Source organism: Sinocyclocheilus anshuiensis, unplaced genomic scaffold, assembly GCF_001515605.1.
Source record: "Sinocyclocheilus anshuiensis isolate Anshui unplaced genomic scaffold, SAMN03320099.WGS_v1.1 scaffold940, whole genome shotgun sequence".
Taxonomy (NCBI): domain Eukaryota; kingdom Metazoa; phylum Chordata; class Actinopteri; order Cypriniformes; family Cyprinidae; genus Sinocyclocheilus; species Sinocyclocheilus anshuiensis.
This window is the reverse complement of record NW_015549620.1, coordinates 544379-560356: the sequence shown is the minus strand read 5'-3', so window position 1 is coordinate 560356 and position 15978 is coordinate 544379. Positions and strand designations below refer to the sequence as shown.

At 36.4% G+C, this 15978-nt stretch overlaps 2 protein-coding genes across 4 annotated transcripts in view; one reads left to right on the top strand and one right to left on the bottom strand.

Annotated features, from left to right (window-relative positions):
* The window catches only part of LOC107659352 (translocation protein SEC62-like), an 11489-nt gene extending 5454 nt beyond the window's left edge, over window positions 1–6035 (top strand). The window contains exons 3-9 of the mRNA XM_016448269.1: window positions 826–931; window positions 3485–3680; window positions 3795–3890; window positions 4790–4850; window positions 4934–4963; window positions 5367–5456; window positions 5554–6035. Coding sequence (XP_016303755.1) covers window positions 826–931; window positions 3485–3680; window positions 3795–3890; window positions 4790–4850; window positions 4934–4963; window positions 5367–5456; window positions 5554–6035 — 1061 coding nt within the window. The remainder of the gene's footprint in view (window positions 1–825; window positions 932–3484; window positions 3681–3794; window positions 3891–4789; window positions 4851–4933; window positions 4964–5366; window positions 5457–5553) is intronic.
* A 1808-nt stretch (window positions 6036–7843) lies between these two features.
* On the bottom strand, window positions 7844–15418 carry nadkb (NAD kinase b). 3 transcript variants are annotated; one of them, XM_016448351.1, is made up of 12 exons: window positions 15236–15418; window positions 14366–14626; window positions 14200–14283; window positions 13245–13374; window positions 12983–13091; window positions 12708–12843; window positions 12473–12570; window positions 12195–12349; window positions 10971–11070; window positions 9849–10006; window positions 9622–9704; window positions 7844–9376 (listed from the first exon to the last, which is right to left on the bottom strand). In XM_016448351.1, the coding sequence occupies exons 2-12, from the start codon at window positions 14614–14616 to the stop codon at window positions 9217–9219; spliced, it is 1464 nt and encodes a 487-aa protein (XP_016303837.1). In that variant the 5' UTR covers window positions 14617–14626; window positions 15236–15418; the 3' UTR covers window positions 7844–9216. The 3 variants fall into 3 exon arrangements, with proteins under 3 accessions (XP_016303837.1, XP_016303839.1, XP_016303838.1); XM_016448353.1 differs by having other exon boundaries at window positions 12473–12575; window positions 12758–12843; XM_016448352.1 differs by having other exon boundaries at window positions 15326–15418.
* Between the last annotated feature and the right edge of the window lie 560 nt (window positions 15419–15978).

Here is a 15978-nt window from a genome sequence, read left to right as displayed (position 1 = left end):
CAGTGTACACAGCGTCACTGATTATAATGGTTTCTACTGTATTTTGCCGCTCGCGTCCGGTGTAGACACGCTGTTTAATGTCGTTGGTGAGGAAAGCCTGTGTGTGTCCTATGCCTTAGCGGACAGCATGAAACCCACAAAAAATAAATAAATAACAGAGAGAGAATAATAATAATAACAGTTATTCTCTCTATGCTATTTTTCAGTGTTTCAAGTGATGCAGGTGTTTTTTTAATTAAAAAAGCATACATTTTTCATAATGTTTAATGAAATTATTTGGTAGTCTGAGGTGGAATGGGGATTTGGGAAAGGAGGGCAGATTTTTTTTTATAGGTTTAAAGGGGGGTGCGACAACAAAAATTTGAGAACCACTAGTCTAAAGTTAACAGACAGTGTTTAGTGCAGTCCACATGTTTACATATGTTTATTACAGTGACTTTGAATTACCTAAACAATATACTGTGATTGTAGTTGTTAAATAAAAATGTCATTCATATCAATTCATGCATCACCTAATTTCATCGTAACATATAGGCCTGGCCTACAGAAAAGAACATTTATGTTTAATCTATCTAATAGTGTGTTGGGCATACTATACAATGATTTATAGCTTGTCTTTGTTGAATAATACAGAACATAAAGAGCGTTAAAAAATAATTGCATATTAAATCGCAATCAGATTATTTTCCAAAATCGTTCAGCCCTACTTTCTTCTGTTTCCTCTGCATAGGGTTTATATATCAAGGTTTCGTTTAATTATTTGTTTAGTTTTCAAAATTCTCTATTTGCTGTCATTGAAGCAAATGTTTGTTTTCTGACCATCAGCTTCTAAAGCAGTCGAATGTCTGCTGGATTCAAAGTGGGCCAAAGCAAAGAAGGGCGAGGAAGCTTTGTTCACAACCAGAGAGTCGGTGGTGGGCTACTGCAACAGGTAAACCTAGTCTTTTCTCTCATTTCACGATACTGATGGGACTTTCTGTGGTATTTGATACTACTAAGCTTTTGAAAAAGTCTCTTATTGTCACCAGTAAAAACACTTATGTTGTGAAATATTATTAAGTTGGCTTGAAAAAGCCAACTTACTGAAATCCTATTTAAACCTTCTTCTTCTTCTTCTTCTTCTTCTTCTTCTTCTTCTTCTTCTTCTTCTTCTTCTTCTTCTTCTTCTTCTTCTTCTTCTTCTTCTTCTTCTTCTTCTTCTTCTTCTTCTTCTTCTTCTTCTTCTTCTTCTTCTTCTTCTTCTTCTTCTTCTTCTTCTTCTTCTTCTTCTTCTTCTTCTTCTTCTTCTTCTTCTTCTTCTTCTTCTTCTTCTTCTTCTTCTTCTTCTTCTTCTTCTTCTTCTTCTTCTTCTTCTTCTTCTTCTTCTTCTTCTTCTTCTTCTTCTTCTTCTTCTTCTTCTTCTTCTTCTTCTTCTTCTTCGAGACCAAATTTTAAAATGTATCTGCTCCTAGACTTTTAAAGCTACAACCACCAAACTCGGGTCAGACCTTCAGACTGGTCTGACTCGGGTTGCTATATCTTTTCTAACTGATCCGGCTTACGGTTTTCGTAAACCAGACTATCAAAACCACCTAAAATCTCGTAGAATTTCATTGCATAACTTTTATACAATGAGACTTGTGGTGTATTTAAGCTGTCTACTGCTATAGCAAAGCTTAAAAACTCCCTACTGAAAAAACAGCTAAAACCAGCCTAAGCTGATTGGCTGCTTTGGCTGGTCTCCCAGGCTGGTTTTAAAGTGGTTTTGGCAACTTTTTAGCTGGTCAGGCTGGTCTTCGCTGGTCAAGCTGTGAGACCTGCTAAAAGACCAACCAAGCTTAACCCAGATATTTTCAATTTAAACCAGCTAAGACTAGGCAACCAGCCTAAGCTGGTTTTAGCTGGGTTTTTACTGAATCAACTGGGCTTAGCTGGTTTTTAACTTTTTTTTTTTACTGAATCAACTGGTTTTAGCTGGTTTTAACTGTATTAGCATAGAAACATGCAAACAACATGTTAATCATGCTAGAAACATGCTGGCAACATGCTAGTAACTTGCTGATCAGGCTAGGAAAATGCTAGCGACATGCTAGTAACTTGGTAATCATGCTAGCAACATGCTGGTAACTTGCTAATCATGCTAGCAACATGCTAGTCATGCTGGAAACATGCAAGCGACATGTTAGTCACTTGCTAATCATGCTAATGGCATGCTAATCACTTGCTAATCATGCTAATGACATGCTAGTGTCTTGCTAGTAATGCTAACAACACACTAGTCACTTTCTAATCATGCTAGCAACATGCTAGTCACTTCCTAATCATGCTGGAAACATGCTAGCGACATGATAGTAACTTGCTAATCATGCTAATGACATGCTAGTCACTTGCTAGTCATGCCAGCAACATGCTAGTCACTTGATAATTATGCTAACAAACATGCTAGTCACTTGCTAATCATGTTAAAAACATGCTAGTGACATGCTAGTCACTTGCTAATCATGTTAGCAACATGCTAATAACTTGCTAATCATGCTAGAAACATGTTAACGACATGCTAGTAACTTTGCTAATCATGTTAACGACATGCTAGTCACTTACTAGTCATGCTAGCAACATGCTAGTCACTTGCTAATCATGTTAGCAACATGCTAATAACTTGCTAATCATGCTAGAAACATGTTAACGACATGCTAGTAACTTTGCTAATCATGTTAACGACATGCTAGTCACTTACTAGTCATGCTAGCGACATGCTAGTCACTTGCTAATCATGCTAATGACATGCTAGTTACTTGCTAATAATGTCATCGACATGCTAGTTACTTGCTAATAATGCCAGCAACATGCTACATGCTAAAAACATGTTAGCAACATGCTAGTCATGCTAGAAACAGTCTAGCAACCACCCCAGGTACCCTAGCAATATGTTTTATACCTATCTGTTTTTCTTATAGACTGTATTGCCTTGAAAACATTCAAACTTTAATCTTTAAAACTATTTTAACTTTCAAACTACTTCAAACTGAAAACTTTCAGACTGCAAGCTTTTAAAACTTTTTCAAACTTTCTAGCTAGGTTTTTTCAAGCCAACTTAAAGTTTGTCTACAAACTTTTTAATCTAGTTACAATTTAAAAATAAAAAATTATTTTAAAGTGTAATTTATTCCTGTGATTGCAAAGCTGAATTTTAAGGAGCCATTAATTCAGTCTTCAGTGTCACACTGTCTCACACAATCCTTCAGAAATCATTAATATGCTGATATGGTGCTTAAGAAACATTTCTTATTATCAGTGTTGAAAATAGTGTGGGATGTTCTTTTGAGGATTTTTTTTATGAATAGAAAATTCCAAAAGAACAGCATTTATTTGAAATATTTTGTAATATTATAAATGTATTTTGATTAATCAATGTGCCCTTGCTGAGTAAAAGTAAACCGCAGACTTTTGAATGGTAATGTATATGTCAGTCAACTACTAATTTGAACTGTCTTACTATTCACAGGCTCCTAAAGAAGCAGTTTTTCCACCGAGCCCTGAAAGTGATGAAGAAGAAGCCAGAGAAAGATGCAAAGAAAGAGAAAGAGAAAGAAAAAGATAAGGCTAAAAGTGACAGTGGCAAAGAAGAGGAGAAAAAAAGCAAAAAGGACAAAGATAAAAAGAAGGACTCTGAGGCTGTAGACACAAAGAAGGAAAAAAATGTATGACATATTTACAGGATAAGAAAACGCAAAGAAGTCCTGTTACATTTGAGGTCTTTTTGCATATTTGCATATCATGATTCTTATTTTTAAGTCTTGTTTCTGTATGTTTAGGATGACAGTCCAGGATCTCCGAAGAAGAAGAAGGACGTGAAAAAGAAATTCAAGCTGGAACCTCATGAGGACCAACTGTTCTTGGATGGCAATGAGGTCAGGATCAGTTCAGAAAATCATATCTAACAGATGCTTGTAAATATCATACGTTTTGCTTGACAATTAGTCATACAAGTATTTGCAATGAACAGTTTGTCTGCTTTATATGGTATACAGTGTAATACACATACACTTTATCTAGTAGTATTTTTTTTTTTCACATTGAACATGGAATCAAATAATCAAATGTATGATTAACAATATTTTTGATTTTGCAAACAACACTGCACAGGGGTAGCATAGTGTTATTTTGGTATTATTTATATATATTATAATATTTATTAATATTTTGAATTAGCTTTTATTTCTATATTTCAGTTTCATTTTAATTTTACTTTTAGTAATTTTTTATGTTCTTCTGTAAATGTTATAATCATTTAAATGTATTTTTATTTCAGTTTTATTTAACTTATTTCAGTTAGTTGCCAAGTCAACATTTCTCATTTTTGTGTAAGGTTTTTTAAGTTTGTTTTTTATTTGTAATAGTTTTAGCTTCAGTTAACAAAATCAACACTGGTAACAATTTTATTTTAATGCCTTAATATTTAATAATAACAACAATCATCATTTTATGTCATTTATATATGTATTTTCTTCTTGATCTTATTATTATTATTATTATTATTACGGTTGTTATTTAAAAAAAAATAGATAATTTATTATTTACACTGATGTTTTGGAACCCAGCCAACCTGAATATATATTATTATTATATTATATAATATTATTATATTATATAATAATTATATGATGAGTGTTGTCAGTGTTGTTGTGCTGATTATTAAAATAATTAATAAAAATGAAAATTCTTGTTGTGAATTCTTCACTTTCACATGTATTTAATTTTTTTAAATTTTGTTGTAGTGCTTAAAAAGCTATATTTGTCTTCCCTACAGGTTTATTTTTGGATTTACGATCCAGTCCATTTCAAAACCTTTGCCATGGGCTTGATTCTAGGTAGGATCTCTTTTTCTCCAGTTGAGCCTGACTGTCGTTTCACTGGCTCCAGTACCGATTCAGAGCTTTGTGCGTGTTTGCAGTGATTGCCGTCATCGCAGCCACTCTGTTCCCGCTCACACATACTCCCATGCTCCATGTGGACCTGCTGACGTACTTCTGTCATGTTCAGAAGATGTTTCCCATTTCTGTTCAGGCTGAGATCTTCCTCTGAAAACAGACAGGCTTAAAGGTTAAACGAGAGCAGGAAACGGCTACGATGACAATGAAAATATTTGCAAAGGCTGTTTGGTTTCCCTAATAATGCTTCCCCCACTATGGACGCAACAAGTCTCCCTGACCCCATGTTTCTCTGGTTTACTTCATTTTTCTTTTTCGTTCATGTTAACTATCTAATGTAAAGGATTTTGTTGTATAAACATGTTGGTAATGTTAAGAAGGACTGGACTGGTGAACTTTCTCAATGGTTTTTAACCCACAGATTCGCTTTCCAATCTAGTGAGAAAAAATTCAAATCGCTGTGGCCCGCTGAGATGAGAGTTGGTGTGTATTACCTGAGCGTGGCAGCGGGATGCTTCGTCGCAGGCATACTTCTCCTGGCCATTGGTACAAGTTCTAGACTTATATCTTGTGTTGTACAATTTCACATTACAGTTCAATGACACTGCATTATCTGTCTTTTCTCATTTTCCCTTTGGTTCAGCTCGCTGCATCCTGTTCATGATCATCTGGTTAGTGACCGGTGGCCGTCATCACTTCTGGTTCCTACCGAACTTGACAGCCGACGTGGGCTTTATCGACTCCTTCCGTCCCCTCTACACGCACGAATACAAGGGTCCGCGCTCCAGCTCCAAGAAATCCAGCAGCGAGAAATCCGACAACAAGGGTGCAGATTCAAGCAAAGCGCAGAAATCAGATAGCGAGGACAAATCGGACAGCGAGAAGAAAGACGGCGATGAGGAAGAGGATGAAGACGACAATAAAGAAATTGAGGCGAGCGAGGAAGCAGGTGCAGAACGTCAGTCGGACACAGACAGTGACAGACGAGAGGATGAAGGGTCGCAGCACAGCAACGGCAACGACTTTGAAATGATCACCAGAGAAGAGCTGGAGAGTCTCCCTGACCCCATGTTTCTCTGGTTTACTTCATTTTTCTTTTTCGTTCATGTTAACTATCTAATGTAAAGGATTTTGTTGTATAAACATGTTGGTAATGTTAAGAAGGACTGGACTGGTGAACTTTCTCAATGGTTTTTAACCCACAGATTCGCTTTCCAATCTAGTGAGAAAAAATTCAAATCTGAAAGTTTTTTTCATTTCGTTTCTTTTGTACCATTAGATACATTGGATCATTTGGACGGACCAAGATATTTTGTCTTAGATACCTAATAAGTGTTACTATCTATCATAAATCTCAATAGCACTTGACCTGTGACATTTCTGTGTGGAACTCTGGGAGACCTTGCTTGCTTTGAGACTAGAGCTGTGTTTTTGTGCACTTGTGACACGATCTGCCTCACGTTTTGTGACCCTGATGAGAAATAGTCCTTGTTAACGCAAACAGAGAAGTTAATAAATCAGAACGGTATCTTTGATTGAGGTAGGCAGTTATTTAAAACCAAACTCCATTTGAGTCTCATGAGGTCGACTGCATTCAGAAGGGGAAACTACATCCACATTTGTGCCAAATGATGTGGAATATTGATGCTTTTTTCATATGCATTCAGTTTATGACCAACTTCCAGTTAAATAGATTTCAAACATGTCATGCTCACATCCATGCATCATAGCCTCTGGTTCTGGTTATCCCATCTGTTGTTCAAACTCTGAGGTTGACAAATCGTACTTCCCCGAGGGGCTGTGGTCCAAAATAGCCTGTTAGTAGTTAGTTTGTGTTTTAATAGGGCCGAGGTCCAATACTATCCTTCCGTGGGGTTGCATACTTTTGGCTAGAGTATTATTTTACATTAGCTGTTTCTTTGACTCATACTGAGGATATACTATTTAAGAGATGAAATACAAATGTATCATTTATATATGGATTCTATAAATCTACCAGAGATGTTCATGCCAGCAGTTAAGGTTCAGCATGAACTGTACTCAATTTTATAACGTCAGACATGCAGGTTTTTCATTTTACTGCATTTTGTACAAATACTAAAGCCACCAATAAATGTTTTCAGTGCTGATGCTGTTGGAAAGATTGTTTCTGGACAATTTATTGGAGTTAGAATGCAGAAAACATCTGAATTCTGTTCATCTGCAGTGCTTTGATTTCTAGTGGGTATGAAACGCACACACGAGGCTGCAAAGGTGTTTTTCTCTTAAAAAACTGATAAACCTTGTTAAAGCATCCCTCACAATTCATGGTTCTCAAGGAGCAGGGAAACCTCTCGTGCCCAAGTGAACATCTCACGTTCTTCTTAAAATGCTATGAATCTTTAACCATGTCTGTAAGTAGATGATCTTGCTGGTCACACTTAGTGTTCTTGTAGAAATGCTGTGTATGTCTTCAATATTCTTTGTCATTGACTTTGAAGACCTGGATAGGCTGGGCATGACACCATGTGTGTAACTAGACATTTGTATTTTCTTTCTATTGAACTTCACTCACCTTTGTTTTCTGTCCCATTATGAGAGATAAAGATGCTATGACAGATTTTTTTTTTTTTTTAATTGGCAGGAAATTTTATTTGCCTTTGGCTGTCTGTCATAAAATGTAGTGACATAATTTCTAAAAACAAACTGAGATCCCATTATCGTTTTTTATATGGTCAGCATCTACAGCTAACTAATTGTCCGTATTTGGATCAATGTTGAGGACGGTCTTTTTGCAATATCTGGAGAATAATTTGAGTGTCTGTCAGAAATTATATCTGTATCCTTTTATTGCAATAAAAATATAGAACAAGCATTTCGCATTTTGTTGAAAAACATCAAAATTGGTGCTTTCAGTTTTTTTTATAAAATATTTCACAAGCAAATATATTGAATTAGTTTTTTTTTTATATAATATAATTTATATTCCATTGTACTACAAACATTACAGATTGTCGCCTTAAATATAACAGGATATAAAGCCTTAAACTACATAAAGATACATTTCAAATGACAAAAACAAAAGATAACATCCAAGATAAAAATTTTTTTTGAGATATTACAAATGAGACAAACACATCATAGGATCTTATTTACATCAAACTAAACAGCTTACATACGTTCAGCTATACTAGTTCTTATGCAAGGACATATGACCTTGCAGTGCCAGTAATAACTTCATGAGAAAAGCAAATCATACAGTGCATCTGTAAATGAATAGATCACAGCTTAGAGTCTATTAAATATTAAACTAAAAGGACAATGGCTTTAGAAATGTGGTTTTGAAAATGCTAAATCCTGTGCCACCACAGGGAGGCTACAATGTTCTTTCACAAGAACTAGTTGGGTTTGACAGGCGTCCAACTAGACAAAAGCATTAGTTATTTGATTCATGTTCAGAAAGGCTCTGCACAGGTTAGTCAGTTTGAATGAAAATTAAACAACAGCTTGAGCGAGCTACAGAAAAAAAGTTTAATAAACCACATTCAATCTTAGTAGTTGAATGTACAATGGTGTCTAGTAGAGCACACAAAAGTGACTGCCAATAAACTGGCTTCCAATACAGTTTATTACAAATGAGGAACTACCGTCATGACAAACCACATAGAAAGTCAAGCTTTGTCTGTTTGTAGATGAGGAAAGTTTGTGGTAAATTTAGCCAAAAGCTACACATTGTAAAAAATAATAATAAAAAAAAACATCAAAATTAAAGTTTTATGCCCAGTGAATGAATTACATTTCCAGCTATAATGTGCATTTCAAGTTTAAACGTGGTGGAGGATTTGTAATTTCTGTTTCCTAAACTATTTAGAAGTGGATTAATCTACATAAAATACAGTACAAATTTAAATGTTAATGGTTTCGTTAATAATAAATCTTAATAAATGGTGGTTTAAAAAAAAACAAAATATTCTATAATAAATCAAATCAGTTATTTAGCATATTGTGAAGTGGTCAGCTGCAAAAACACTCCTCTAAGAAATCCTGTCTGCATCATGATGTTTAGCAGTCACAATGACATTTTAGGTTAACCAAACTTTTTGTTGCTGCTAACCTCTAACACTAAATGTGTTATTTCTCAAGTAGCACATAAGCACTTACTGCAGTCTATAATGAAACCTGTAAACCTTTGAACAGAAATGTGCAATGTAATGTAAAAATATAAATTTTGAACTAACCTTTTCAGTGAGTCAGGATGGAAATCTGAAAGGTTTTGGAATGTAAAGTTAACAGACAGTTAAGCTTGTGTGAGTGTTGTGGTGATGTTTCAGTTCTCCGTTTCTGAAGAGTCGCTGGCATCTGTTAGACGTGTTTGCTTCTTGCGGATGTTCCAGTGGAGACACTGAGCCAGACTGTCAAACCAGTCGTACACCAGATCATGACAACAGATAGAAGGGACCGGAAAGCAAGAGGTTGTGATCTTAATGCTATAATGGAAACAAACAAACAAACTCATTTCACATTTCATGATTAACAGATACGACATGTGCAGTTGAGAGTGTTGCTTGAGATAAAAGCGCAAACTGAATTTGAACTGAAAGGTTGAGTGCTGATCCCAACTGACACTGTTGATGCTCATTTCCATAACTGTAATGCAGCTGTTGTTGTATTATGGGAGAGGTCAAAGCTGTTTGCTTATGGGATTGTGTAAAAAAAAAAAAAAAGGGGTCACCTGTCCCCATGCTGGATTTCCTCCCTCTTTCTGCCATCAAACGAGACCCAGGCTGTGTTGCGAGCATCAGGTGACAGAGTTATCTACAGGGTAAATACGGTTAGCGGTAAGATGACGCAAACAAATGTTCTTCTGAAGCTCTCATTTGAGAGAAATAAATAAATAAAACCATATTTGGCAGATTAAGTTTCATCAGTGAAATGGAGAAACCTCAATCCTATTCTCACCATGAGCTCCACACCTGCGGGCACCACGATGGGTCTAAAAGAGAGGGAGTGAGGGCAGATGGGGGTGACCATGATGGCAGGGACGTTGGGATGGATCATGGAGGCTCCCGCTGCGGCAGCATAGGCCGTGCTGCCTGTGGGGGTGGAAACTATTACACCTGCAGAGAAACACACCATATATTTGCATTTATTTTCATGGCAGCTGAACTCTCTTGTCAAAGCAAATGAACAGACCATAACGTATTGAAGCATCTGCTTGAGCTAAAAGAAAGATAATGAAGCATGTCTAAACTTTTTCTCACTTAGAATGCAAAACAAATCAAAGCTACAATGCCATTAAAAAGTCTGTTGTCGGTAAGATGTTTTAATGCTTTTGATGTCTCTTATGCTCAACAAGGCTAAATTAATCTGATATACTGTAAATACAGTAAAAACAGTAATACTGTGAAATATTGTCATTTATTGCTATAACAGCAAACTGAATTTTTACCAGCCCTTACACTTCAATGTCACATAATCCTTTCAATAATCATTCCAATATGCTGATTTGATCAAGAAACATTTCTTAATACTATCATCAATGTTGAAAACAATTGTGCTACTTAATATTTCTGTGGAAACCATCATACTTTTTGTCAGGATTCTGTGATGAATAGAAAGCTAAAAAGAACAGCATTTATAGGCCAATTCACACTGCACAGACAAACACCAACAAACAAGTTGGCCGTTGGATTTAGAATTTTATGAAAATGTCATGTTCACACTGACCCAACAGACACCAACAAATGCTGACTGAACATGTTCACTCGGGTGAAAGGGGTAACACACTGATCAGACAAAACCCAACAAACGTGTTTGTTGTTGTTTGTCTGTGAGGTGTGAATTGGCATATATGTCAAATAGAAATTTTTTGAAACATTATAAATGTTTTTATTGTCACCTTTCATCAATTTAAAGCGTTCCTTGCTGATGATTAAAAGTATTAATTATTTTGGGGGGAAAAAACATTAACCAGACCCCTAATTATCCCATATTAAGTGGATTGTTTGTGAGCACAATGGTGACAAGATAAAAAAGGATCTATCAATGCTGTTTGCAGCTGAAGCGTATGATTGTGCTCACCGTCTCCCAGTACAGATGTGATGAGGCGTCCATCCAGGTAAAGATCAACGTTAGACAGGTAGGATGAAGGCCCTCTGTCCACCACCACCTCATTTAGCACCTTTATACACACATAATATCCACATCACAGAGTGCGAATTAATCAATTACACATAAAAGCATCTAACAAACAGATGTGTTTCTGTATAAATCACATGCCACTCTGGTCTAAAATAGCCATCTTGGACGTAGAAAACAGACTATTAATGACATTATGTTATTGCTATGGCAACTGGACATGCAGAGGTATCACAGCTGTTATTTTCAAATAACTCCAATTATGTCTGTTACCATGGAAAACATCTTTGAACAGTCTTGACAGATGGATTTTTGTCTGTAAGATAATATTCTGAGAGTTCCCTTAGAAGACATTCAGGCATTTTCCTTGTGCAACATTTTAATATCTGCTTTGCAGACAATTGTATCTATTACATTAGTTTTCTTGTCTCCTCAACAATTAAAATAATTTATAGTTATTACTGTAAACTATATGAGTGCTAAATTCTAAAATAATTGTTGTAATTTTTTTAAGATAAAAAATGTTATACTCTTTGTAAACAATATGTACATGCATGTGTATATTTATATGTCTATAGATATGTATGTACATGCACTCTACCGTTCAAAGGTTTGGGTTTGGTAAGATTTTTACAGATTGTTTTTTTAAAGAAATCTGTTCAACCAAGACTGTGTTTCTGGGTTTATTTGATCAGTAAATGTTATTACAATTTAAAATACTGTTTCTAATGCAATATATTTTTAAACATAATCCCTGTGATGGAAAAGCTGAATTAAAAAAAAAAAAAAAGCTGGATTTAATTTTCTAATTAATTTTTCTTTTCAGGATTCTTGGATGAATAGAATGTTCAAAAGAACAGCATTTGTTTGAAATAGAAATCTTTTGTAATATTATAAATGTATAAATTTACTGTCACTTTTGAAAAGAGGCCATGAGTTTGCTTTATGGCTTCTACCTTAGTATGACATGTGATTGGTTCACACATATCATCAGATTTTATTCAACATCCTTATTAGGGGATTTTAAGTTTGAATTTTGACAGTGTTTGTGTAGCGTTTGTTAAGCCTATGTGCCAAAACATAATGGCATACTAAAGACAGACTTTGTCTCAAGCTCAAGTGTTGCTGGTTTTGTGTTCAGCAAATACTTTGTTAGTGCTGCGCTACCTGTAACTGTAGCGTGATTTTGCCTGCCTCATTATTTATGTGGTTATGAGGCGCTATTCCATTCTCCTGAGGGCTGAAGAGCTGCTCGTTCCTCTGGAACATGCCTTTCACCACCTTAACCTTCAGACGACTGCGCAGGATGATGGCAGCATTACCTATAGAAGTCAGACACGAACACTTAAAACAACATAAAAATCTAAAACAGTACATTACAAACTAAAACGGCAGTTTTTCTAGTTTCAGAGATGGAAAATATAAGAAACTCTTAATCACTCTACCTTCAAACACTTTATCCACCTCTGTTTTAAAAGACTCAAACTTGAATGGTGTGAGAAATCCTAAGGAGCCCAGATGGAAGGCCATGACCGGGGGAACGCTGCCCTTAAACAAATGAGACAAAACCACATTTCATTCTTAAATAAATCTCTAAACAACTCACTTTTGCATATCCAAATTCTCTCAACTTTTATGATGCACACACAGACCATCCAATGGAAAGCAGCTGAGACTGACCTAGTAGGAGACTCTTGGGCACAAACAAATGAGATGAGATGAGAGAATACCTGGAAAAGAGATGATGCATACAGAAGAGTCCCATCTCCACCCAAACAAATAATCAGATCGATGCGGTCTGAGATGTCGTCATACCCTGTGTGAACACGATGAATCACTCATTTTCCTAATGCACTCAATCTTTTATTGGTTAATGTTGTGTCATGGTTATGTAAAACAGGTGAACCTGCCGATAATTCGCTCCTATCCAATCCAAAACAATGAGGTTTCAGTACCTTCCCTGAATGTGCACAGCTGATTGCGAATGGCTGAAAATGAGTCATCCGTCATGAGAGAGCCATCGTCCACAACTTTCTTCTCCACATAAACCATCAGATGTTTCTCCTGATGTTGGGAATAATTTAGATAACATTTGTGTAACCAAATCTAAAAAAAAAAAAATCTAATGATCCAGCGAAAAAAATGAAAGGGTAACAGTAGCGAACGTAACTTCCTAGCCTGTTAATCAACTACTAATGTTGCTTTTGTGTAACCTACCTCCACAAGGAACCTGCAAAGCTCTTTGAACGGCTCCAGAAGGGTCTCGTCTCGGATCTTTCTGATGACCAGGACGTTGAGCGGTGGTTTGCTCCAGGTAAGCCGCTGGCTGGCTGGATCCTGAATGTGCCTGCGGGGAAAGTCGACAGAGTAGGCAAACATTGTATGTGTTGGCACTGCACTCCAAACAAAGCAAAATGGCATGTACTTTGTCCTGTTTCTACACTCGTTACGCAACTTACAGTCATGGTCAAACGGTGAAAAGCACAGTTATGTAGACTTCTGCTTTTGGTTTCTCAATAGTTCTAGGATCAGATTGTTTTCGGTATTAATAAATGAAAAAAATTGAATGGATGTCGTTTGACACATTCACAGTTTGTTTTTTGTTTACTTCAAAAATGTAAATTTAAATAAATCTTTAATACACACATCTTATTTATTCTACCAAGGAATAACAAAGTCCAACATAATCCAATATATCTCCACTAAGTTTCTAAAATGTATTGTTGCATGATATCCAGAATAAGTCATTTTTAGAGATTCACTCTAATCATCATTCTTGATCTGAAATATACAGAAACGCATAACTAACATATCTCATAACATTTAAACAACATGTTCAGCACAACATCAGATATCAGACTAGAGAACCACACATTACCCTCTGCATGTGGTTTGTCCTGGGGGGCGTAAAACAGGCATAGTGCTGGGGGGGCTTTTGGATGGGGTGCGTTAGAAAGTTCCAGCAGGACCATTCTTGTGACAGCCACACCAGTACCTGACTGCGCTGCTCTCCAGCTTCATCCAACAAACCACCCTCAACCAATCAGAACTCAGCACACAGCCTTATCACTACATTTGTCCAAACATTTGCTTGATTTAAAGTTTAAACAGTAACAAGAGAGGAATGTGACCTGGCCCCTTACCTAAAGAAAGCCTGACTTTGCTTACTTACATGACTGAGGTTGGGTTGGGAAGAACACAAGCTTTGGGTCCAAAATGAGTAGCAGGATATGGTCCATGTAGAAAGTGCCCTCGTCTGCAACAAAGAGGATCTTACGTCACTACACATTTCAATCTTTATGGTTCAACCGGTTTAAATCAAATGGTGTGTTTTGTACCTGCATCTATCCCATCTTTTTCGGCAACTCTCAGCAGTGTCCTCCACTGATACAGAGGCTTCTGATTCGGGCTGCTCAGGCAACCGATGTACGCTTCCCCCCAACAGGTGTTCTGGACAGTCCGGCCTCCGAAGAGACCTCTTCACCTCTTTGTGTCTCCTTGGAAGTTTCCCCTGCCGCTCCTGCTGCCTCTGTGACTGCTTAGATGAACCACTCTCCTCCACCTTTCTGGAGGGTGGCTCATCTTCCATGCCTTCAATTCTTATTGGGGAAAAAAGCAAATAAACTCTAAAATGAGTTGAGAAGACCTAAGCGGGCCCCCTCATTATGGGTACATATATTTCCAGGTAGCCCTGCTTTATATAGGATCTTGTTGATCAAAATAGACATTTGACAAGCATTACAAAACAACAGCTTATGTGAACAGAAAAATCAAACATATTCAGCTGGTGTCATGTGTTAATACATTTACTTATATAGTAGCTGACATGAAATACTTCAGGGAAGTTAACATGGTTTGCATTGAGGCATGAAAAACTCCATTTAAAATATTTAGTAGCTGACATGAAATACTTTAGGGAAGTTAACATATCCTGCATTGAGACATACAAATCTCCATTTAACTGTTATTTAACAAGTATTTGTTACTGCACAATAAGCAAAGGCAGCTTACTTAATTATACTACTACAAATGCAAACTATCACGCTACTAACAAGGATTTTGGAGTGACAAGGAGCAGTAATCTCGAACACATTAAGCGACACGAAACTGCACTGAAGACAGAACAGTAGGAACATTTTCATCGACCAAAACTTCCTTAAATTAGCCGCACGGTTAGCTAACGTTAAACACATTTCACCAGCGCTTACCAAACCACGAGAAAAACGCGGAACTTCCCTTTTGGACTTTACAGTCTTTCACAACTGAAGAGGTCGATTTAATACACTTGACGGCGTTACCTTGACAGCAATACTATTTCTGTACCAGTTTACGGCTTATATGTTATGCTCAGTAATATTATGGGATGTCCACAATGACATCACGAGGGTGCTCGTGACACTCTGAGAAGGAAATAACGAAAATGTTATCTGTGTATGGAGCCAGACCGAAAAATAATACATTTATAAAACAAAATTCATAAATGCACAGCACAATTTACATTTACAAAATCCGATTCGTAAATTCAAAACACAATTCATAAATACAGAAGTAAAAGCATAAATATTTCCCCAAATGCTCACACAAAAGCATCTTACCTAAATAAATTTAAAATGTTTACACAAATATGTATATATCAAGTTCTTGAATTAATTTCCATCACACATTTATGAATGATGTTACATGTATTTATGGATCGTTGAATCTGCATTTGCAAATCATCACATGTGCGTGGACTGCTTTGAATTTGTGTGTGGTATTTTTGAGACCTTCCTGGCAGGTTAAGATTCATAAATATCTTTTTTTGGAGGATGTTCCGTTCAGCCAATCGCGGTGAGCTTTTAATCCACCAATCAAAACGCTCTTTACTGAACAGACTCAAGAAGCTCAACGCTGCGCTTGTACTGTGCATTGTTTCTATGATCGGGTCCTTGATGTAAAGACATTTTAATGG